Source organism: Rhinolophus ferrumequinum, chromosome 4 (assembly GCF_004115265.2).
Source record: "Rhinolophus ferrumequinum isolate MPI-CBG mRhiFer1 chromosome 4, mRhiFer1_v1.p, whole genome shotgun sequence".
Taxonomy (NCBI): Eukaryota; Metazoa; Chordata; class Mammalia; order Chiroptera; family Rhinolophidae; genus Rhinolophus; species Rhinolophus ferrumequinum.
Window position 1 is genome coordinate 4,784,586 of NC_046287.1, and position 26,523 is coordinate 4,811,108.

Genomic DNA, 26,523 nt, shown 5'->3' on the forward strand with positions numbered 1-26,523 from the left:
AGACATCACTGCCACGCTAATCTGATGTGTACCTACTACCTGTTAAATATACTCTGGAATATGCAATAAATGTTACTATCATATGGAAAGATTTCAGGTTTCTGTCACTTCAGAAACTAAAGAGCTTTTTGTTCATTTTACAATAAAAAGACCTTTGCTTGCTTATTTAGAAGAGGTTTCTTCTTCACCTTTTGATATCTTACATTAAAATTTCCCAAGGAGTCACAATAATGGCCCACAATTCTTATAAACACCTTTCTGGACATATAAACTTAAAGAAAATGAAATGAGAATGTCTAAGTACATTGTAAACCAAAGGCAGACTGCAGCATGTAATTTCTTTATATATCCAGTGGACGTTATTTTAAACATTTTTAACGTAGTATTTGTTACTCCAACCAGGGCAGGAAAGGCTAAGGCCATTCCAATCCTACGATCCCAGAACTATATTTTATACAATTTACTTAAAAAGAAAAGCTATAACAAGGAACATAATACCATAAATAAAGAGGGGAGAAAAAAAGTAAGGCAGATAAAATTTATTCACCAAAGTGACTAGGAGTTTCATTTAAATATATGTAATTACCAAAATGTATGAAAAATATAAAAAGGAAACTTATTTTTATCCTCCCTTTTCTTCTTTTATCTTTCCAGTAACTGGTAGAGTACAAAACAAGGAATATTTATATGAGTATAAATGTCTGAAAACCAAACTATGGCAAGTAAATTTTTCATTTGGGAGAAATAAGTAAAATAATTTCAAAATACTTGGCTATTTATTTACTGAATATGCAACTGAGCGCTAAGATGATTAAGTTATGGTAATAAATATGCAAGTAGTAATAATATTTACAATAGTAATAACTACAACTATCACAAGGTGTGAGATTTCCTTGCGTGGAACAAAATACTAAAGAAAATCTTAGGAACAAACAAAAACAATTAGTTTTAAAATTTAGTTCTTGGTAATAATAAATCATAAAACTTGTGGATTTCAATTTCTATATAGTATAGTGAAGTCAATCAATAAGGAAAAGTAAACCAACAATTGCAAAGCATTCTGGGAATATCAATAAAGAAAAACCACACGTGTTGCAAGCCCAGCAGACACCAGGAACTATGTGCTTCAGCTATACAGTGGTACCTCGGTTTTCGAATGTAATCCACGAGTTCTGAAACGTTCGAAAACAGCCAACAGTTAGGCCTCAGGATCTTGCACTCAGCAGAAGCTGCGTGACATGTTCAACTTCTGAGTCATGTTAGGAAACCGAAGCATTTACTTCCGGGTTTACGGTGTTCAGAAACCAAAATGTTCATCAACGGCGATGTTTGAAAACCAAGGTACTACTGTAGTTTTCTCAGTTAATCCCGACAGCCCTTGGTAGTGGTAGTTTTACATACAGGTTTAACGTGAGCAAATTAACGTGCAGAAGAGTTAGGCAATTTGAACACATGAACACAATTAAGCAGCTAAGTGGGAATTCTCACACAAGTTTGACTTCAAATTCTGTTCCTTGTACTATAAATAGCATTGATAACACATACATATTATTCTCTCCCTGGAGCTATCATTTAATGTTATAACAAAAATTGACTATACTTGAAGCAATAAAGTAAATGGAATATGTTCTTAGTAAATCTGTTAAGGATTCATAGACTAGTTATTTCAATTTAATACTTTCTCAACTGATTAACAAATTATTGTGGGAAAATTAATAGGTAAAAAAATAAATCAACATATGCAAACTGAGAGTATTTCAAATGTTCTTTCTTAGAGAGAAAATTGATAATGATTATTTTAAAATGTATCTTATTATCGTGTAGAACACTAATGTGTTAATTTGACAAAAATGACGGCTTTAATTCAAGCTGTTATCTGTGTGTTTAAACTCCTAAGCATAAGGCAGAATTTAACCAGATACCATATAAATATATAAATACAAACTATTTTACCTTTAGAGGCCTGCACACACCCTCAGTGATATGCCCAACAACTTCTTGAATATTTTCTTCAACACCTATAATTATAACATAACTGAAAAACTTTGTCCATATTACACTTCGCTTCACAGACGTTCATAAGACTAACAACAATAATAATACATGTGATTAAGGGCTCTAATAACAAACATTTAAAATAACCTTAATAATATTTCATTAAGTTCAGTATCTTCTAGGGCATTACGAATGATGTTAATATCTGTGTCTAGAGCCCTGTTAATTCATTTGGCTGTTGATTAATAAAGTGAAGATTACTTCTTGGTGAGAAAGTGTAAATAGGAGTCACAGAAAAAAAAAGACTGTAAAATACATTTATTGAAGGAAGTGATGTGAAAATGTATTAACATGTGTTCTACTATGGCAACATTTTATTCTAGGCAGATGCAGACATAAGCTGAGGGTATAAAGATGGAAACCACACCTTGCAATGTCACGAAAAATGGACATTTACTAAATACCGACTATTTGTCAAGCTCTGTACTGGGGACTTCATTTATAATCCCCTTCATTTTTATAGACGGTGAAACAGAGGCTTAGAGGAATTAAGCCACTCCCACAGAATAACCTACTTCGTCTAACTCCAATCTATTTTCTTCCTGCCTCTTAACGCTGCCTCTCATATACACTTTATGAAACATCTTTTAAGAAATACATTCTCTTAAACTGGATGATTAGAATAACAGAAAACTTGAAGAAAGTGCAGACTTTGTGCCAGTCTAACAGCTATATTGGTGTAATTTCAATATCAAAGAGTTAAAAATGAGGCTTAGTCTCGCCACCAATTTGTCCACAGGCCACGCCTGCAGATCACGTGCTAACCCAGAGTGATGTGGGGCCGTGCTGTGCAAGAGAAGTGGGACCAGTCACAATATTCACGTCACTTCCCACCAAACCAGAACATCGTAACTACCTATTAACCCCTTCTACAACGCTCACTTTAAGGTAGTCACAACAAAGGAGATTTAAAATTTTGTGAACAAAAGACAGCAGCGACTCAAAAATAGTAATTTTTCTTCCTTGAAAGCAAGACCAAAATTTTAAGTACATTTAGTACATAGGTAATTGTTCAAAAAACTTTAAAACAGCCACATGAGAATGAAAAAAGGGGGTGGGGAGTTTCTTTTTTTCCTTCTCATGTGGCTGTTGTAAAGCTTTTTGAACAATGACCGAAACGAACGAGTCGTTTAATGTCCGTAAGCAAGTCGCTCGGCCTGTTTACTCTCAGATGAAATGAAGACAACCCACCTTCTGCCTTTAAAGTGCTGTGGCAAGGGAGACCTGAGATACTGTCCGCTGAGGCACCCCAGAACTGCCTCAGAAGTGAAGCCGAGGAGGCCAGGCTTGATAGGAAGGTCATCAGCCTCCACTATCAAAGTGCACAGTTGTGGGACAGGATGAAAATGATGGAGAAGAACGTTTATTAGCAGCCAAGGGGGAAACAAGAGAAAGATGACTTCGCATGGGCAGTGTACCGTGGAGGCGTGAAGAAGACAGTGAGACAGAGAAGCCCTTAGGTTTCAGCAGTAACAACCGGAGGACCCACCTTGTGTGGTTACATGCTTGAGGAGAGCTTCCAGGTGTTCCTTTTCAGAAGCAGTAGCTTGATGGAGCCAAGCCAACATATCTCCTACATATCTAATGGAAAAGGAAATGTTAGTCAAGACTTCCCTCAGGAAAACACCCGATAGTCCAATACTGCCCGATCACTGTACCTCAGGGGGTCGTGGGAGTGCATTTCGATGGGTCTCGGCGTACCCCCTGGGCCCCCTCTTGTAAGCGCATCAATAAATCCACGGACAACCGTGCTTCTTCTGGCTGTTCCAAATTCATCTAAGGTATACCTGGAAGAACAAGCCATCTGACAAATAGTTGTTTTTCTTCCCAATGGTTGTATCAAACTATTCATGCAATTTCTAAGGTAAGACACTAATGGAGACAAAGGCAGAGTGAAGAACGAACCACAGAGACGATCACACAGTCATGTGGTAACCCTGCTCCTGCAAAACCAGAGCCAAGACTGAGAGGGCCTGCAAAGCAAGGAGAGAAGGCACCAGAGGGAGGGGGAAGCTGGTGCTGGCAAGGATGGGATCCCCCTGCAGAAAAATGGAGGAGCCCAAACAGACCAGGCACAGAGAGCTACAGGTGCTGGAGACGCCAAGCGAAGGGTGTGCATTGTTGATAACTGTATACTTCCGGTGACTGTATAAAACTTTTATCAAGTTTTATAAAAATGCAGAATTTTGTTTAAAAATAGAAGAAATGCAACAAATACACGAAGAATGAAAAAAAAAACACGAGTATTGTATGTATTACTATATTCTTGTATAATTTATATTCTGAAGGTTTACCAAAGGAAAGACAACATCAATTTTTGATTTCCACTTATAATTTCTTTTTCAAGCATTTCTACACTTGATTTATCAAAAGTTAATGCAGTAGCATGCCAATTATATGCCATCTATCAAAAACTGAGTTTGGCAACTTTCCCCAAAGGCTTCAGTGACTGACATTTCTCTTGTGCAGGGCACCTATACATCCGAGACAACGTACACATTACTGAAGTTCACAGAGTGCCACCTGGTGGCCATCGCAAGCGTTTGCAATCAACCGCTCAAAGCTGCATGTTCTTTCTCAATCCACATCTTTGCCGCTGCTGGTCCCTCAGCCTGGAATATTCTCTCCTCCCTGTTCCTGGAAAACGCCTATGCAACCTTCAGAACTCACGTTATCCACTTCCCAGGGGAAACTCTGCCGATGCTCATCCCGCTTCCCTACCACAGAATACTTGAGCCACACGGCACCTGAGCCACGGCCTCTAGAACAGCAGTTCATATGCTCACTAAAATGGACATGTTTGTATCTGGTTCCATAAAACAACTTGAGGATAAGTTGTTTTATCGATGTTGTGTCTCTAGTTCTCCGGACTCTGCTTAACACACAATAGGTGCTCGGTAAGTGGCACTGGAATGTTATTTTTACACAGCTGTCCCAGCACGTGTGTTCTAGAACCCTACTTCCCTAAGTAATGTTCCAATCAGAAAGCAGGGTAATGGGGGAGTTCCCTAAAAATAGTCCTAGCATCCAAAGGCACGGTTCAGAGCACCACTCAGTGCCCGAGCTTTTCCTGATCTCCCTATTGTCATACTATTCCAGGCATTAAAAACAGAACAAGTATTTCCTTCTATTTTGTATGAAAAATAAAATAATAAAATTAAAATACAGAATAATAAACAATACATAAAACAAGTTAATAATGTTCTTGTTGTGTAGGTTCTTGTCCAAAACATTATCACACATCTCTTGGCTGCGTAACTTACAAGATCAAAGCCCTGGATCCTCTCTTTTCTTGAATCCTATTCATAGAATCCTCATCTAAATTTTTCTTTTTTTTATCTCTGGGTAATTATATTTCTCAGTCCTCTAGTTGACCTTCTCTCCAGGGTAGGGTTGCTATAGGAGTTTTACTTACAATTCCAAGGTAGTTAGCGAGAGCACAGATTGGGGAGAAGCCCCTCCCGTCCAAATAAATGTAAGCGGTAGTCTAGACATGGGGAGACCTTGGTTTCTCCTCCATATTGCATTCTGTAGCATATAATATGCGAGTAAGAGATGCTACCATGTTTCCCCGAAAATAAGACCGGGTCTTATATTAATTTTTGCTCCATTAGGGCTTTTTTCATGTACAACAATCTACATTTATTCAAATACATTCATGTCATCTTCTTCAGGAATATCGTCATAACGTACTAATTGCGTTCGTCTGGCTGACGATCTTAACTGGGGCTTATTTTCGGGGTAGGTCTTATTTTTGGGGAAACACGGTAGCATTGATACACATGAGATGAAAATATCACCATAAGTTATTATAAACATCAAACCACTGCATATGAATTTGATAATAATGAAAGTTAATATAAATTATCAAAGAAAAAGTAGGGTTTTTTGATTTTTTTTTTTAAATTAGGAATAAATCACCGACTTGTATAAGACAGGTCTGTCCTGCAGGGCTTCCACTGCTTGGGTTAACACTGGAGATATGTCACATGATTCTTGCGTCAATGCTCTGCATTCACCTGAAAAATAATGAAATCATGACCCTTGTGAAATTAAAATTAGGTCTTTATTATGTTCACCGTAGACCCACAGTCTAAATTCTACAGCAAACATCGATGAAAATATGCTTGGAAAAACCTAGAGCACATGCCAATCAGAAGCTAGTTTATGCAGTCAACTAAACTAAAAATTTAAGCTTAAGTATTTATATGACTTTAACTGACCACATATGCTGTCTGGTACACCCCAAACCTGCATTTCATTATTATAAAAAAAAAAAAGCCAAAAACCACTACATTTCTTAAAAAAACAGTCGATGGACAGATATTCACTAACTGCTATACACATAGTAGTTAGTGCTCAAGGTGAGAGGGGAGGAGGACGAAAGTGTATTACAGGGCCCTTCCCTGGGGAGCCACTGCTAAGCAGTTTACTTAAAATATTTATATGGATAACATATACAGTAATAAGATTATAATTTTAAAAGTATAGATTTTTAAACTTTTAAAAATCTCTACACCAAATTTTTTTTCCCACTATTTTATCCATAAAATACTTATTTAGTGTTCACTATGTTCGGGCTTGTTCAGAAATTTCCAACCTCCTGGTATATGAGGACCTCACACTAGCACCGTTTCAGCTACACTGAGAAAAGCATGTGTGTGTATGAAACTGGAGACGTCGGGTCCCTGAGTGTCAGCCCACACAGCTGGGAACCACCATTTTAGATGTCATGGAAGCACATAGAGATCTGAGGCAATGTCCTTACTTTGAGAAAGAAATCTAACTGGAGAGCATAGACATATACGAAAAGTATAACAGAGTAGTAAATTACTGAATGCCCAATAAATATTGCCACCAGTTAGTGTGCAGACACGGGGGAAAGTCATTGTGACTGAATGTCGTTGTGGAGAATTCCAGGAAGATGCAGAACATACGTTCGGCTTTGGAGACTGAGCTGGGACTTGGACATAAAGACAGAAAGCCAGACAGCGCTCCCAAAAGGAGTAAACAGCAAACAAGAGAGGCAGGAAGAGAAACATGTTGTGGACATCAAGAGTAAATCCCTTGAACGAGATAAACAGCTTTTCACAGTATATACTACAGGTGTTACTGGTTAACAGAATGTAATCCCAACTCCTTCCACTAGTCAGTTGGGAGCACTTAGGAAAACATCTGTGGCCCTGTTCCATTCCTGCTGTCATAACTATCTTCCTTGGTTTTAATCGGCAGTTTTGTGAACCTACTGAAACATTTTAAAATGAAACTAAAACAAAGAAACCATTTCTGGTGGCGAAATAATGGCCCTCCAAAGGTTCCCTAATCCCTGCAGCCTGTGGATAGGTTACCTTACACAGCAAGGACACTCTGCAGAGGGAATTCAGGTGACAGACCCTGAGACAGGGCGCTTTTCCCAGGTCCCCTAAGTGGGCCCATGGTAATCACACAGGACTTGACAGTGGAAGAGGCTGGCGGAAGAATCAGACATCCAAACAGAAGGAGAGGCAGGAGAGATTCAAAGTGAGAGACTGACTCCATCCTCCTCTGCAGGCTTTAAAGGTGGAGGAAGAGGCCACAAGCCAAGGAATGCAAGCAGCCTGTAGAAATGGGGAAAGCCCTCAGTGACAGCCAGCAAGGACATTCAGACTTCCGCCCTACAGACTCAGGGAACTAAAGGATGAGGCCAGCAAACTGAACGAGAGAGGAAACATTACTCCTCAGGGTCCAGAAATGAGTGCAGCCCGGCCGACACATTCATTTTGCTGTGGTGAGAATACCGTCTGGGTTCTGACCTACAGCACTACAGGATAATATCAATAAATTCGTGTTGTGCTAAGCTGTTACGTTTGTGGCGATTTGTTACAGCAGAAATAGAAAATTAATTCACTATTTATAATATGATTATGTAAGTAACAAGAGATGTCTAATCAACTTTAAAGTCATCTAATCTAGACTAGATAGAATAATCTAGAAATATTGACTTTATTTTTTTATTCCCATCCTTAACACCATATTGCTTGACTAATGGTAGATGTTCATGACACAAACACAAAGGCAATATGTTCAAATGTCAAGTTTTCTTTTTTAAAAATTCTGTTAACTAAAATCAAAATAGAATATCAAATTCAGATCAAGTGAAATAAAAACTAGTTCTAGCACTGATATTCACGAATCCAGACCACACGAAAGAAATCACTTACTCTGAGCCCATCGATAAAGTCTTTCATAAGCTGTTTCTTGAAGCAAGGCCATCTGTTCCATAATTTCTAAACTAAAAACAAATTTACAGATTTCTTATAATTTGAACTTTTAGCCAACAGCTACATTTAAGCACCTAATTATTTTGTTTAATTACAGAATGATTTGGTTACATCATTTTTGCTTTTTACCATTACTTATGGAATGATTTTTCAATTTTTTATAATTAAACAGCCGTCAAATTTAATATTGTCACTTAGTGACCCAATTGCTGTTTTAGTCTAAACACATCAGGATCTAACTCCCTCCTTAGCCAAAGATACATAAAGAGTAAACTCCTATTTCACAAAATGTCAGACAGTTTCAAAAAGAACCTAGAATGTTTTTGAAATTTTGGAAATATAAGAGGTGATGTAATTATGAATTGAAAAGGTTACTTACCCTGCTGTTTGTTGGTTTGTGCGCAAGAGAACTTTGACGTCGTTATGAATCTGTTTTACTCTCCCCAATGCCTTGAAAAAATCCTTTAAAATTAAAAAGGCAACTTTAAAATGTCCATGTTTTCAGGTAAAACTACATTACTCTAAACTGAAATATCACTACAAAGGAAAAACAAATTATTTCACCTACTTTAATCCTTCCTCCACTGATCTCAACTGTCTCTGAATTTTTATATAAAGTGTAACATATTTTTCACATTTTAAAACATATATTAATTCAATGTCTACTATATGCCAAATAGTGTGCTAGCTGCCAGAGATAGAAAACTTTTAAAGACAAAAACCGCAGCCCTTAGGAAGTGCATGGTTTTAGTGAGAGAGAAATGCAAATCTAACGATCACTACATGAAGAAAAACGTGCTATGTCCCTACCAGTTGTCACCTGCTTAACTCCCTACACGCAGGTGACTGGCTCCATTCCAGCCTAGACAGTAAGACAACAGTGACACCTATCAAGAGGCACTCAGTGAGACCCCTCACCCCCACTTCACAACCCCCTCCTGCCCTCAGACCCCAGGATGATGACACCAGGTCTAGGATTCGAACTCCTCTCAGTTAGGAGAATGAAAGACTCCTTTCTGGAAAAACTGGACGTCTTTCCAGGAAAAACAAGAAATAAAACCTTTCTGTTGTTTAGCATTTTGAGACGTTTTATATACTGTGTTTCTCCGAAAATAAGACCTAGCTGGACCATCAGTTCTAATGCGTCTTTTGGAGCAAAAATTAATATAAGACCCAGTCTTTAAAAAAAAAAAAAGCATTACTTTGAAAAAATAAAACAAATTAAGATAACTTAAAATTTGCATCTTAATTTCCAAATGTAAAGATAATTTCAACTCAAACCTTTTTTTAAATGGAAAAAATTTATTTATATTATCTGTAATATAAATAAAAATTTATTTATATTATCTGTAACTGATACGCTTTAAATGATCATAAAAAAAGCAAGACACCTCAGTAATGGGTCCTTCTCTTGTACCCCGGAGAAGACTCATTTCATCAGAAGTCAGCTGGAACTTCGATAAGAAAGCATCAGCCACTTGTGCTCTTATTTCTAATCTCTGACTGTAACAATAAAAACAAGCCATAAAAATCAAGAACGCTATGGATTTACAGTTTTAAAACAAATTATACCTCTGACATAATAACTTTTTAAAATAAAGGTGTGCAAGATTTTCAACATCTTCGAGTCTCTGTCTCCAGTCCTGGAAGTTCATCAGGCATGTAGGTGACACAGTTAGCTGGTATGGTTCTACCTCAGTTACTTGCAGTCAAAGGAGTTAATCATGAAACAGCAGAAACAAGTTCACAAACGGTCACTACAATTACAAGTTCCCAGCCACTTACAGATACTTGTCTAGTTCACCTTATAATAATAATAAAGTTAACTTACACAAGAGAAATATGCCCATTTTCAACTATTTTCTTCGCAGTCACTATAAAAATCCTAAGCCTCTGAAGTTCTCACATGAAGTACACAACAACCAAAATTCAGGTCTATTTTTTTATTATTATTATTTTAGGTTAGAGATAGAGGTCAAGAACGCATTTACTAATTCCTCATGAATCTGTAAAGTTACTTCTGCACTTTTGCATTCCCTGCTTTTTCTGCATACTATGGTAATAAAAAAAAAGTCTTTTAAATTCTGTTATCTGAACGCAACCTATTCGGACTAGTTGAAGATTAGGAAAAGGCACGCTCTAGTCTGGAGTACAGCCCGTAAGCACCTGAAGGACTGAGCAGCGTCGCCATCTAAAGGCAAGTTCGGAACACAAACCACCTGAGCAGCACCTCAACGTTCCTGGCCTCTAGATCTTACATTGGAAGACATATACATAAAGTTATGTTTTTCACCGGCAGTATTCACAGGGCAGTAATATTCTACAATCTAGTAATACAGGAGAGTGAACAAAGATAAATATTAACACTATTTGTACAGATAGCACGATACATCTGCTATCTCTGTAGTTTTACTTGAGGGTCGTGAAGTTTTAAATTCACCAAGTTCAATGCTCTTGCTGAATACAAAGTTAGAAAGGAAAAGTCCTCCACGTGGCCGTCACGTTCGGCTCATCTCAAATAACAGAAATGGCATATGGCGTTAATCATCTTATTACTAATTATGAAAATCTACCTTAACAGGTTTTATTTTTATACTCTTGGATAAAGCTCCGATCATAATCATACAGGATTTAAAGGCATTATAAAACTTCATAAAATTCCTGAGACTATACAAATTAACCATTTCAACGAAAACCTTTCTAGAGATTCTTTTGAATCGTTAGGGTATTAGGCACAAAAGAAAATGACTCTCTTTAGTTTATACTTTCGTTTTCATCAAATCTAGTATTACCCATCTTGATTACAACCTGTAATTATTAAAATTCATTCCAATTAATATGGTTGACTGAACCTAAAATTGACTCATGAAATAAAAACTTTGAACCATAGGCTCTAAATCTGCAAGATTTGGTACAAAAACATATTTAACAATGGCCACACCGCTGATGCAAGCAAGGGTTTGGTTTCTCAAGATGACAACGGTTAAAATAGTGACAAAAGAAACCCTAATATATCTTTAAAATCATATTAGTCTTGAGTTTTACCAATATATTCTTCCCAGGTAAAATTTCACAACCATTCTGGCAGAAAGGTACTGTCAGATGGTCCAGCGATTTGGTTTGGGAGTATCTGTGCAATCGAATGACATTAGCAGGGACCTACAGTGTGTAAAGGCCCCAAGCCAGGGTCCAGTGTGACCAAGAAGACAAATAATGTAGACCTCGCCTTCCTCTTACATCGCAAGTGAAGTATGGTAGCTTTTGGAAGGCAGTTAATATCTAAATAAAAATTACACAAAATAAATGTTAACATAAAACATACAAATGGTTAGTTACTATAAAATAACTTCCAGAGTATCTGAGATGTGTTCATGTAATCACTGTATATCATATTTTATATAATATATAAATAAACATGGCAAATATATACTGTGGAATAACTGCAGCAGATAAAAAATATTAGATATATCTGTATGTACTAACAAAATGATCTACATGGTATTTTATAGGTACCAAAAGCAAGATGTAGAAAAATGTTACAGCAATCCCAATTTATTTAAAAAAAGGTTATACACACACATACATGAATTTTCAGCACATGTATTCATATATTCCCTGAATATTTAAAATATACAGACTAATCTTCATAATGATTCCTTCAAATCATCCCAAAACATGTTTATGAACCTTATGGTGCCTTTTTCCCCTGAAAATATACCTCTGTCATATGTTAACTCTATCTTCTAGGCTGAACTCCACCAAATAATTTCAAAATAATATGAAAAAGGCTAACAGAAAAAAATAGGCATAAGGTATAAAAAAAAAAAGTGAAGAAATATAAATGGTAAAACAAACTGAAAAAACATTGATTCACCAATATTCAATAAAATGTACATTAAAAGTGTGATACGATTTTTTATCTATGAAATTGACAGTTTTTAATGAGAATACCTAATGCTGACAAGAGTTTAACAAAACAGACATTCTCATATATTACTGATGGAAGTATAAGTTACCATATAACCTTTTGGGAGAGAAATTTGGACAATATATATTACAATATATTTTTTTAAATTTCTACCATTTGGTTCATTAATTACAATTCTAGGACAGTATGCTATATCCTAAGGAAATAATCTGAAATGCACGTAATGACTTAAAAACATTTATGAAACCATTAATTTTAGTAATGGAAAGACTACAAACGTTAAATAATTTAAGTATGCTTAAATATATATTGGTTTGTTCACAAGACAAAATATAATGTCATCATTAAAAATACATAGTTTTTCTAAATACAACTTGGGAACATGCACATAAAATGTAACTCTACACACATACTCACTCTGGGAGGAAATACAACAAAATGTTAACACTGGCTATATCTGGGCGGTGAAGTTACATCTGATTTTAATTTTCTTCTTCAACTTTTATACATGTAAATGAGAGAAGAAGAAAGAAAAGAGGTCTGATGCTCCCCAGTCTTCATACATATGCTTCTGTAATATATTTTTACACGTATATTTGCATAAAATCAAGTTTGATATTTTTGTGTTACCAAATTCAAAACTTGAATTAAAGTATAATAGTTTGCAACAAATAACACATTTAAAACTACTAAAAAATAAAATGGCAAGAAATAAAAAGATAGAATGAGGAAAGCTTCCTGGCCACCAAAGCCCCTCTGGAAACACGATGTCCACCCAGCTCCCTTTGTCTAATGAAAGCGGAGGAGGAGGGAGGCGTGACGGTCCTTGATGTACGGCAGGCAGTGCTCAGCACCTATGTGAATCATTTCACTACCACAGCAACGCTGTGGCGTAGACATTATTCCCTTTGGTCAGATGTGGAAACTGAGGCTGTGGGAGGTTAAGGAATAACTTCAACAACAAAATTAAAATTCTAATGAGCTCTTACCCAATATTCAGATTAGAATTCAGGCTTCTGTCTTCAAAGCCTACATTCTTTCCATTTTAACATATTATATCTCACAAAGAAACATAAGCATTCACCAGACTATTTTTCTGAGTGCAGAGAGAAATTTGGCTGGTGGGCCTTTATAAGACACAATAAAATATACAATGAATAGTGATTTTAATAGTATTAACAAAACATGGAAGTATGTTCACGTGGGTGGACACAGCCTTTCCTGATCATCTGTAAAGTACCTCTGACTGTCAACCAAGCACTAAGGGGCTATGCTAAGCTGCAGCTCTAGGAAGGCAATTCTACGCCGAACTTGACCTATGAGAGCATCAGCTGTCACAACGACAGACCTCCTTCCAACCCCATTGGGAAATATCCATATCGTTTATACATCTGTCTGAATGAGAATATTATGTTATCCAAATAAGCCTGTAGAATTTTTATTTCTATAGCTCACTGCTTAACAAAATTTCTAAAAAAAAAAAAAAAAAACAAAGATACTCTTTAAAAATGGAAGACAAAACAAAAACACCTCTCTGCCAGCTCCCAGGAATCTGCTGTCATAAATTCTGCTATGTAATTTTCCAAGATACAGTCACACAAATGTCCACTTGGCACTGCATAGCTATACCTCTTGGGACACAGACTGTCACAAAATTTGCACTTCCCAAAAGTGTATCAGGCCAAAACGCTTTCACAGGCTTACTAAACAGTGAACATAGCCTTGCTTCGTTTTGAGAATATAGGAATAGAAGCAGGAGGTTCTAACATTGCCTCCTGTAGACACTAATCAGAATCACGTGTGTCACAAGCTCCACTACAAGGCTTATTTTTCAGTTTTTATTTTATGTTCCTCGCCTGACATTGGAATAGCTGCAAACATATGCATGACTCAAAAATCGTTCACTGAATCTACAATGCGTTAGCCACTTAGAGACACAAAGGGAATGAGAAATTGTCGTCCCTGAGGAGCTCAGTTCAGTAGGAAAAAGAGAGACAATCAAACCAACAGTAAATTACAAGAGACCGTACTACACACCACCATACATGACTCCATAGGTGCTCACCTTCACACATTTATTCAGTCAACAAATATTCCCATTCAGACAGATGGACAAACGATACGAATATGTTCCCAACTGGGTTGGAAGGAGGTCTGCCATTGTGACAGCTGATGCTCTAATAGGTCAAGTTTGGTGTAGAATTGTCTTCCTAGAACTGCAGCTTAGCATAGCCCCTTAGTATACCTATTTGTAAGCTACACGAATTTATACAATTAACTCTTGATTATATCAGAGAAAATTAATCATAGTTAAAAAATGAGACAATGATTGTAAAAAAAAAACTTAAAATCTAAAAACACCTACATTTTAGAAATCAATCATTTTTTAATTCCATAGCAAACAATAACACATTGTCACCCACAAAAAGGAATAATCCCTCAACACTAATATCAAGTCTAATGTTCCTAAACTATTGTTTTATGTTTATTTTACTCTTGGATAATAGTTTAGAACCTTATACATTTTATCGATTTTGAATCACATTTTTTATTATTTTGTTTTAACTTTGATTTGGCGTTATCTATAATTTCCTTTCCATTTTAATCTCCAAATTAATGAGGAGGTCACTACATAAAAAAACAACAACAAACTTACCTTTCAGCTTGAAGCTTAGTGGTTTTTACTATTAAATCTTGAGTCTGTTCCTTTGCTGCCTATAATTATAAACATATCTAGTATCAATACATTTCAATTTTATTATACTTCAGAAAACTAATACTACTGCTTCCTGAGTTCTGACTTACAGCAAATGAGATCACACTCCAGAACTCAAGTTTTTTAAACGCCCAAGTAGTAACTGAAATAGATGTTCCAAGGCTCATATACTCCCTCTACCAAGAGGAACTCACTCAGTCCTCAATACACACGGGACACTCAGGCTTACAAGAAAGAAGAAGGGATGAGGATGCTGACTACGGAAGTGACAGTCCGTGATGCTTTTTGTGAAACAGAAGGGCTCCAGAGCAAGGGCAGGATGAAGAATGCGACTTCAGATATTCACATGTTGAGATACCATGAGGCCTTTAAACGGAATTATAAGTTAAGTCACTGAAACACTGTGCAGCTCGCCAGAAATGCCCACGACAGAGATAAAAACTTGAGAGTTGGGACGTGCAAATGACCCCTTATAAGGGGTTTTGGTGAAGATTAGAGATGCCCCATCTAAGGACACAAGGCTGTTCCTGAGCAAGTGTCAAGCGTCATACTCAGCAGTCGCCCCTCCCCCAAGCCAGAACTGAAAGGGTCAGCAGTGAAAGCTTGGGGAAAAAACAATGTATCCTATCCAAAACCAGGCAAATATTTATAAATTGGATTGAAACAAAAGACAAGTTTAGTCAATCAGATTCTCCCTTGAAGACTTGAACATCAGGCAATTAGCAATGAGAGGAGAAACACGTGGTTGGAAGGCAGATAGAGACCCAGAGTCTGTGCCTTGAAGGGACAGTAAGTGAGCCAATTATGTACAAAGCCACTGGTAAGTGGAAATTATAGACAAAAACACATAAAGGGGAGGGTCAGTCTGTTCAATAGTGGATACCGGAGAAAACACATGAAGATACTGGGTCATTTGCAGGCTGGCACACGACAAAATAGAGCCAAGCTTCGCTGCCAATGTTTGTAGAGCTGCATTAGATGGAGAAAGCACCCCCACCCCAAATTCTGGGTTCTGAGAGGCCACATCCTCCTACAAACTCTCCGACTGTCAATGAAATGTTCTGTCTCGTTGCTGCAAACACGTCCTGTCAATAACAGAGCCCCTCCCATCTCTAGTGAAGCTATTTGAGTCTGTGTTCCTTGAAATTATGTGCTGAGAAAAGAGTAGATATTTTTAAGAAAATAGATTTGAAGCTAGATACTTCAACAGACCACAAACTGTTAAGGAATACAGCTAAACCTGATGGTCCCCAAGGTACTCTTCTAAAATTATTACTCTTTAAATCTAGGAACTCCTGCAATGCCTATCTTTGTCATTTTGCTTTAAAGATTCACCTCTACTCTTTACCTTCTACAATTTTTTTTAAATATAGTATTTTCTCAATTCTAAAACGTATTTACATTTTAGCATTTGTGGGGAAAAAAGAGTACTTGACAAAACCAATCATAAAATGCCTACTAGCTTTTTTTTTGGCCTCAGTTATCATTAAGTTAAGGGTATGTCTTACAAACAACACCATCTATTAATCACTGAAATACAATACTTGATTACAATGTCATACAGTAAAAATTTTTGCATATTTCCGGACTCTTCATTTATAAACTGTGGTAATGATTCCAAAATAATGTTTAATAATACTAGTAAAGATTATCATCCTAAAACAATTTCCAGTAGATTTATCTTAAATGTTATGGATGATTATTTCTCATCAAATAAACATGTGACTCTAAACACAACTTATTAAAGTAAAACCACACCCAAAGGGATAAACCATAGCATACAAAAAGTTCCTGATTAAATTTCTAAATTTATCTCATAATAATTTCTAAAATGTCCTAAACCCAAAGCATTTTAGAAAATATTAACTAATGAAATTAGTCCTTATAACATACTATAATGAAAGAGGGGGGATATGCCAAGAAATACTTTCCTTATGAATGAATGAATTGAAAACATAATAGTAGAGCTGATAGTATAATTGAGTACTATTAAGATTCCAGTAACACTGTATCCAAATAAATTAGTGCCCAGCAGATGAACGAAAACTTTCAAAATCATGGATCTAATTCCCAGTAATCTAAGAATCAAAAATGAATATATCCCTCAAATGAGGGAAATCATATGGTTCTTTTCCTTTTCCATCTGACTTATTTCACTGTTGGTGGTAAGCACACAATGCACTACAGATGACGGATTCCAGAACTGTACACCTGAAACTTATAACGTTATTAACCAATGCTACCCCCGTAAATTTAATTAAAAATAATGAATGTAAACAACAGGTGGTATATTTTAAAATATTCAATAAAAAAAGCTATGAGGAAATCCTTTGCAAGTGATGAAAATGTTCTATATCTTGATTAATGATGGTTATTTCATAGGTGTATGAAATTATCAAATACATCAATTTGTACACTTCAAATGGATGCAGTTTATTACTTTAGTATATGTGCTGCTGAAGCGAGCACTCAGTTTATTATTACATATAAATTATTCCTCAATAAAGTTGACATGAAAAGAGAAAGAAAGAAAAACGGCTTGTGCCGTTATAGGAAAAAAGAAAATTGGAGGTACAAAGAAAACACAAAGGACAAAACGGAAGATGACACATTGTGATTTAAAATACTTATAAACTGTTTTGAAAATAGCATGGAATAAAAATACTTTACCTTTTACACTTAACAATAGCTATGATAAAACGAATAAAACTATCATTAATGATAAGAATTAGAAAATAAGAGGTGCTACGTTGAGAACAGAAGAAACTTCACAATCTAACATAACACAAAATATAAAATATCACAAAATAAATACAAGAGTATAATATAGAAAACCTTATAAAGTATAGTTTGAGAAAAGACATTAAATCATGGCATGGAAGCTAGAAAATGAGAAAAGGAAATAAAGACAAAGTTAAATAAAAAAATGGTCAAACAAAATCAATTACTAAGCAAGAAAAGTAACATGCAGAAAGATGTGAAATGGAAATAATAATTAGCAAAGTTCACATGATTATTTAAGTATTATATAATTAACAAAGACCTAAAGATTAGAAAAATAAACATGCCAATAATTTTGATATATTAGTAAGAATATAAAAATTTAGACAAGACTAGGAAAGCTAAAATTTCAGAAACAGAAAATTGACTAGTTTTGCAGACAGATCACACAAGTACCTACAATTATTTGTGGAATATGCATAGATTAATGAGTGTTCCTAGAATCATTGTAGCTGTCAATAGGTCCAAGAGAATCTCAGAGGTAAAAGTTTGGAATAAAAATGTGAAGGTAGTAGACATATAATCATGACTCTTAGGAGAACCTATTCTATTCACCATTCCAGAATTATACGCCTGAGGCAATTAGGTTAAACGCTAGCTCTATCGCCAAACCAGAGGTTTAGAATGCTTTAATAAACAGACCCTGAGTAAAATCACATATATTTGCCTGAGATTGTTTTTTAGGCTGAGCATGAATCATAATTAAGCTGGGTCTTTATTAGGCATAGCTTTAGTTTGAACTTACTCCTAAGGCTTTCGACTAAGGAATTCATTTCTGCTGGACTTACAGGATATTATGAGATTGAAAGTTTATTAAAATTTTACACAGTTAACTCTGTACCACCTAGATCAAAATATAAAGGCTTCTGGAGTTAACAATATTAGTAAACCATCACCCGAAGAAACAACAAATGCATTTATAGCTTAAAAAAAAAAAAAAGAAAGGCATATTTATGTTCACACTTCCTCCAAGACAGGATGCAGTACAGTCCATGGCCGGACATTGTGCAGACCTATCTCTGAAAGCTTCCTTTGTACCAGGAGCTATGCGAAAACCCAGCCATAACACACTACCTGTAGGCGACTCGTCATGTCTTGACAACAGTTGCTCATTGTTTGAACATCTTCATTTATGCTTTCAAGTTCCTGAAGAGGAGAAAAGTAACATCATTAAATACATGTTAAACAGATTTCTTTTCTCTGAGCCAAATCCTTATTTTCAACCCATGATTTTTTTTTGCCAAAACATGACAAAAGATCCCATAAGTAAGCTTCAAATTGATTAAAAAGAATAAGATGTAAGAAAAGATGTGTTAGAAAAGATGTGAAAAATACTAGTATGTTCTTTATAGAGGGAGTGACAATAAAAGATGGCAAATGCTTTAAAAATATTAAAACCTCTTTATTCAAGAATACTAAGAATTTATCATAAGGAGTTAGTCAGGTAAGTGTACAACAATATATGAAGAGGATGATCAACAGAGTTGCCTAAAACAAATGGAAACTGTGAAACATTTCCAACCACACAATGGAAATCTGTGCATATATTAACACTGTGTGTGTGTGTGTGTGTGTGTGTATTGGCATGCAGAGATGTCTGTATAAGGTTAAATCTGTGCATACATCAATAGACAGTGTGTGTGAATACATGTATGTGCATATGCACATTTATTGGCATTGAAAGATGTCTATATAAGGTTTAAAAAGTGTCATAAAACAATACATAACACTTTCACATTTTTAAGTAAATATATGTGTAAGTGCAGAAGGCCATATAATAAAATACTGCCAGTAGTTATTTCTGGGTAACAAGATCATAGGTAAATTGTTCTATTTCTGACCTTATTATCTAACTTTTCGATAATGAATTACTTGTACTTTTAATTAATAAAAATAAGCAAATTTGAAAGCCCCACTGATAACAGTGCCCCCTCCTAATCTTTTGGAAAGTCATCACATACTAGCTCCTGCCACAAATCTGGTCGTTTTCTCAGTAACATTCTCTCCCTGTGTATTTCCTCCTCCAGTCCCCGCAAATATGCATGGATTTAAGTGGCCACTAAGTCCTATCATTTATAGCCCTAATGTATACTCGTATGTCTTTTCCATTTTCTTTTTACTTTAGTTAGTTCCATAGATTAAAGGAAAAAAGAAGTCTTCTAAGAGGTCTTCCAGGCTCTACACTCTTTACTAAACCATCCTCAGGCTTGACTGAACCCATCTCTAAACATGAAAATACGATGTCACAAAGTCACTATTAGCTTCACACTGCCCTATCATCTTCCTTTTCCCAATTCAAGTGCCACCTAACAGAAACACATGCTAGGAAGGAAAGCGTCAGTGGCAGACAGGGTCTTACTGTAATCCCTTTCAACACAATGCCCAGATCTTCAAATAGAAGCCGGACAGTTTTAGGAAAGGATGGGCCACGCAGGGGGCAAGAGAAAAGAAAGCAGCCAAGCAGGGCTAGAAACAAAACATGAGGATGAAGCAGCGTTAGGAAATCACTTAGGACAATATGAGCATAAATCTTAGTTCTAGAATTAAGAATTTTTTCCGTACTTTCTATTAAGTACTTTGAATTATAAAAATCATAGCACCAGCTATTTTCAAATGTTACTCTTATACTTTACTATACACAGAATGTAATTCAATTTACTAAACTAAGTCCTAAACCTCTTCGAGGTAAATAGTAAAAGCATGATTTCAAATCATCAATTAATTTCAGCAACAGCAGACACCTAGGTGAACCCTTCTCACCATTCCTTTAAATCTCATCGTATAACCTAATGAGAACAACATGATGACATTATCAGCCAGCTAGGTCAGGAATAACTCCTCCTAATATTTACTTTAGCTACCATAGCACACTGAATGGGTTTGATTTGTAAAGTAATAGAAATTATATGTCTTAATGTATGACTTAAATGCAGAGATTAGCTAAGTTGTACTTCAAGGGCCTTGACATTGTTTGTAGTCTTTGTATGAACTTAAGAGTAAACTGTCTTTTCTTCTCCAATTAGGTGAAATTATAGGTCGTGAAATACAACTGGAGTACGATACTCTTAAAAAACTTTCCCTTATGGCAAATTTTCAAAAATATCTAGAAGTTGAGGTAATATCAATGACCGTGTACCTGTCACCTGGTTTCACCAATTGTCACCTCATGATCACTTGTTTAATTTCTATCCTTTTTCTCCCTCCCCTACAAATTGAATCATTCTGAATTTGAAATATCACATAATTTCATCCATAAATATATCAATACGTACTTCTAAGAGGACTCTTAAACCACAATGCCATTTACACATTTAAACATTTAACAGTAATTTCTCAATATCAAATACCTAGTCAGTGTTCAAATGCCCCCAATTGTCTCAATTTTTTAAATAATTTGTTCAAGTCAGGAACCAAATAAGATACTTCTTTCTTTTTTACTCTAGATTCTCACTCCTCCCTAGTTCTTTTTCTTACAATTTATTTGTTGAAGAAACTTCTGTTGCTTGTACAGTTCCCAACATTCCCGATTTTGCGACTGAATCTTCATGGCGTGAACATTCTCCCTGCCCCGTTTCCTACAAACCGGCAGTTGTAATAGCTCTAGAAGCTTGATTATACTCTGGTTCAGTTTTCTGACAAGAAGTCTCCATAGGTGGTGTTGTGCATCTTTATTCAGAGTCCCAGACATGGTTGCTCCTCTTTCTGAGGTCAGCAGCTAGTGATGACCAATGGCTAGATGGGTGGGGAACTCTGGCACTGTCTGGAGACATCTTTGGTTGGAACCACTGGGGGAAAAAGGGTGCTACTGGCATCTAGTGGCTAGAGGCTAGGGATGCTGCTAAACATCCTACAGAGCAGAACAGTCCTCAACAATCATCTGGCCCCAAATGCCCATCGGGCCAAGGTTGAAAAGCCCTGAGCGGGTCCACAGATTCAAGAGTGGCTGCCGAATCTTCTAATCTTCTAATTCTACCATTTCTTCTTCATTCATTCGATGGAATAGTTTTATAAAGAAAAGCCTCCCTTCAACAACAGCATGTAGATGATATAAACACAGGATAAGTGCTTGACTCCCCTTTTATTTAACAGTTTTCAAAATAAGCTGCTTTCCTTATATCCACCACCAAAGGTAACTAATGAGAGTTCTGTTTGGTTTTCAGTATCATTATGAATTCACGGACTTAAACATCCGCTGAATATTCTTATGGACGCTCAAATCATCCTGTCTTTGGCCAGCAGAGGCCTCTTCAAATTAGTGCCAGTCTTTCTGATACTTTCCCAATAGTCTTAGCGGCTTGGTTTTCTGCTACTGACAGGACTGTCCCTTTCAGTGGGAAAGGGTGTTTCCAGACAACCGTCTGGATGTGCTCATCGCTACGACCTCTTCCTATTTTTCTGAACACCACTAAACTTTCCTTTTAACCTTCCAGATTGTTAGCCTTCAGTGAAATCCTACTAAACTGCTAAAATTCTTTTGATTAAGTACTCATTGAAACCATCTATAACTCTTTCGTACAACTCATACCTAAATATTTACTATAATATTGCTATGTAATATTAACATAATTAATATATTACATAGTAAATAGAACATAAAAGGAAAATTCATTTTTACCCGATGATGAATAGACTGCTCACTCAAGTCTGATGAATCATTATTTATGCACTGAAGTATTCATCTTACTTAACTTGAAAATTTCATAATTTAGGATGCAGTAAAGTAACTCAGTTGTAATTATCTCCAATAGAGAAGTAGTTACCCAAGGGAGGTTTATTCACTGAGGGAATAGCTCTACAGGAAAACCATTCCGAGAAATGTTATTTTTGTGGTTGTTAAAAATGCTAAAATTCTTAAGAGAATACCCTAGAACAGATGTTACAACTTTCTAAGAACCAGAATTAGTGGAAATCACAGATTCAGAAGTCACATTAATCCAAAGACAGACCTCGATGCCTCTGGAATAAGTAGTTAAATTTTCTATTTGAAAAAAAAAAAATTCTATTTGAAGATGGTACAAGAATAGCAAACATGCAAACTTAATTCACATAAATACTTAGCACAGAAGCAGGCATATAGTAAATTCTCAATATATGCTTAATTAAAAGAGTTTACGTACTTCCTTCACTTCCTTGAAAATGCTTACAAATTCCTCATTGATGGCTAAACTTCTGCGTTCAATATCTCCACGTAAATTTCTTCGAGTCCGCAAACTATTTTCAACAAAAAAGGCTGAAAGTGCCTTGAGAGCTTCCAACATTTCCTACACAATGGATAAAAGAAAAAAAATTATTGGGACTGATTTTCAAATGTTTTCCTAATCTCAAGCCAAAATTTAATGAAATCATTTTCAAGTAATTTGTTCCCATAAAATACTAAATGACCTTCACATCACTGAAGAGTAAACTTATTTCCAAAATACAATAAGGACATACTTACTTGTGTACTGTGGCATATCTATATCGATCGATCAATCGATATAGATATATAGATATACAGATATACAGGATAATTCACTGCAGAATTGTTTGGAATTGCGAAGATTGGAAATAACCTTGGATGTTCATCTGGAGGGGACTACTGGTTAAATAAATTATGATATATCCATTTTAAAACAGTGGGAATTCTTTATGTACTTTCTCTGGAAAGATGTATAGAAGATATATAGAAGAAATAAGTACCACCAGTAGCCTGCAGGCTAGGAACTGAGTAAATAGGAACAGAATTTAAAGAAACTTAGAGAGTCATCTCTCTGACGTGACTTTTGAACTTAGGCCTGAGTGGTAAGAAAGAGGCATCCATGGGGTAAAGCCTTCCCTGGGCAAAGGAAATGAGTACAAAGACACTACAGCAGCAGACAGGCCAGTATGACAAGCTATGGGAAGCTACTAGAGGTTTTAAGCAAAGGAGTAATGTAATATGTTTTGTATGTTTAAAAGTTCATTCCAACTTAGTGAGGAGAACAAATGGTAGAAGGGGGCAAGAAAGGAGGCAGGTGACATAGGAAAGATTTGAGAGTAGCTTACACCAAGATGGTAGCACTGCAGATGGAATGAAGACGTGATTATTTCAAAAACATTTTTTTTTTCAAGGTAGAGCCTGTAGGACTTGCTAATGGATTGGATGTGTCAAAAAAATGACAGGGATCGAAAATTACTTATCCGCTTCTTGACTGCACGGGTAAATGGTGATGTTCTTTACTAACGGTAGGGGGAGAACCAGTTTGGAGAAAAAGAGTTCTAGCGATATTAAGTTTTTAATGATGTCAATCAGGTATCCAATTGGAGGTGCTATACAGACAATTAATTGTACAAATCTGGAGCTCAGCAGAGATGTCAGGAACAGGGTTATCAATTTGAGAATCATAATGCCTTTTGCTTTTTAAAACCATGAAGGTAAGAGTTCTCCCACAGAGAAAATATGGATAGAGGAGAGAGGGCAGAGGACCAAGCCCAATATATACAACAGTAGCATAAATCCTACAGATATAAATTCCTACACCTGAACTGACATAAAATGTATTCTAACAGGCTTACCCTTCCATGTTTCAGTTACAATGTTATTGTGAAATATTGGCTAGATTGACAAAAATAGTAAAGCTATTTAACTTCAACCTAATAAATGAGAGCAAAAATATCTTTACAACTACAAATATTCATTGTACAAAAACAACCACAAAATAAAACTATTTCTTTTGACTACAGTCTTGAAATATCCTAGGGTCTGGCTCAAAGAGGTAGTCAGTAAATGCTGAATAAACAAAATCACACAGATCTGGGTGCAAATTACAACTCTACCAATTACTAGTTATACGATGTAACTTAGTTACAATCTCTCCAAACCTTATTTTTTCTCATGGGTAAAAGGAGATAATGTTAATTTATCAGAGTAGCAGTAGTAAATGAGATAATAAATGTCAATATTAGATACTTTAAACACTTAATAAATTGTATGATAAAATTAACATTTAATGCGAAATAGTAAGTGCCTGGCTCTAGTCTAAGTACTTCACCTGGATTCTCTCACTGAACACTCACAACAATCCTGAGAAAAACACTAGCAGTATTCCCAATTTAGGAACGATGAAACATAAGCTTGGAGAAGTGAAGGGACTTATTCAAATCACAATGCACCAAGTTGGTGGTTCCATCTAATAAATGGTAGCCCCAGAGCCAGTCTTTCTTACTCATTATATTATGTTACTTTTTACACACAAATTCTTACTGACAGCTTATTTTCAGTTACCTACAAATGTATCTATAAAGCTCTCACTTCTACATGTATATTTTTTCCTTATACCACATTGGCAAGATCAATTGACCTCGCGACTCAGTGTTGTAGACAAGACAACCAGCTCTGACAGGCGCTGGAACAGGCAATCTAAGTTTCAGGAGGTACTTGGAGAGGATGTGGGCAGGTCATCTTGTAGACATACAGCACGAGCCCCCAAATGACAGACAGGGCTTAGCTAACAACAACAAAAACCAGTAGACATTATTTCATTTGAGCCATGCGCAGGTTCTTCCGCGTTCCAGGATATACAGTATAATATAAAAAAATATATAAATAAGAAATAAAAGTATTACTATACAGAATAACGTCCTATTTTAATTGTTTTCACTTGTCAATGGACACGCTCAGTGACGCCAGCCCAGTTCCCCGGCTCCTCCTGACCCCGACTCGCGTTCTCCCGTCGCGTCAGCGTCCCTTCTGCCGCGGGGTCTCGTCCTGCCCGAGCTCTGCTCCCCTCCCCGCTCCCCCCGCCCGGACCCCGGACGCCTCCGCGGGCAGAGGGACTCTACCACTTGCCCGGATCGGGTCTTCGGGGACCCTTTTTAAATAGGAGTGACACCAGGAAACCTCTTGGCTTTCCCCGGGGCCCCTCGCCTCCCCGCCCCGCGCCGGCAGAGCAGCGGGTCCCGCGGGTCCGGGGTCCCCTCCGCGGCGGGGATGAGACACGGGCGCCGGACAGACGCCGCCCCCGGCCCGGCTCAGCCCCGCTCACCTTGTCATTGTCGAGCCGCGTCTCCAGAATCTTGTGCAGCTTCCGCGACAGCGGGTTGTTGGTCTGCGCCGAGGCCCCACCTGCCCCATTGCTGTGGCCGTCGGCAGTCCCGGACGCCGGCGCCGCGACCACTTCCCCGCTGCCCGAGGACATGTCGCCCCGGTCAGGCCCCAGCTGGGCTGCAGCCCCCGCGGCCGGACAGCGCGAGTACTGCGCATGTGCGCAGGATGGCGCGCATGCGCCCCTCGGAAGGCTGGGCCACGACGGCGCTCAGCCAGGCGCGTAGAAGCGCGATAGGTGGAAAAGTTACCGGGAGGAGGGGCAAACTGTCAGGGGGGAGGGGGAGACGGGGGGTTCTAGCCAGATTAACAAATCCGAAAAAGACATAAAATAATAAAAACTAGAGAGAACAAAGCAAAACACATTATTTGTAGGTGACATAATTGTATCTCTGGAAATCCAAAAGAGTTTACAGAAAGATTATATAATTTATAATTAACCTTTACTTTGCATGTTTTTATCATCACCCCCAAAGGGACAAAAATCTTAGAATTCAGTGGGCTTGCAGAACAGGTCCTGTGACTCTTTACTGCTGGATAATTTGGGGGGGGGGGGCCGAGGGAGGGCTGTTCTGTTCATTATAGGATGTTTTAGAAAATTAGATCAACCACATTTACAAACGTTTTTAAATATTTAGGAGAACATACAATTTGCACGACTTTAATATAAAATGTTTAAAATAATATATGAATTAAATATATAAGTTGTAGTTAAATGGAG

General features: G+C 36.8%; 1 protein-coding gene across 1 annotated transcript in view; it reads right to left on the reverse strand.

Moving 5' to 3' along the window:
• COG6 (component of oligomeric golgi complex 6) overlaps window positions 1–25,963 on the reverse strand; it is a 52,863-nt gene extending 26,900 nt beyond the window's left edge. The window contains exons 1-11 of the mRNA XM_033104583.1: window positions 25,744–25,963; window positions 22,858–23,001; window positions 18,815–18,886; window positions 14,900–14,958; window positions 9,707–9,818; window positions 8,695–8,777; window positions 8,256–8,326; window positions 5,981–6,074; window positions 3,714–3,842; window positions 3,545–3,636; window positions 1,954–2,018 (exon numbers count right to left, since the gene is read on the reverse strand). Of these exons, the coding sequence (XP_032960474.1) occupies window positions 1,954–2,018; window positions 3,545–3,636; window positions 3,714–3,842; window positions 5,981–6,074; window positions 8,256–8,326; window positions 8,695–8,777; window positions 9,707–9,818; window positions 14,900–14,958; window positions 18,815–18,886; window positions 22,858–23,001; window positions 25,744–25,896 (1,074 nt within the window). The 5' untranslated portion in view covers window positions 25,897–25,963. The remainder of the gene's footprint in view (window positions 1–1,953; window positions 2,019–3,544; window positions 3,637–3,713; window positions 3,843–5,980; window positions 6,075–8,255; window positions 8,327–8,694; window positions 8,778–9,706; window positions 9,819–14,899; window positions 14,959–18,814; window positions 18,887–22,857; window positions 23,002–25,743) is intronic.
• Between the last annotated feature and the right edge of the window lie 560 nt (window positions 25,964–26,523).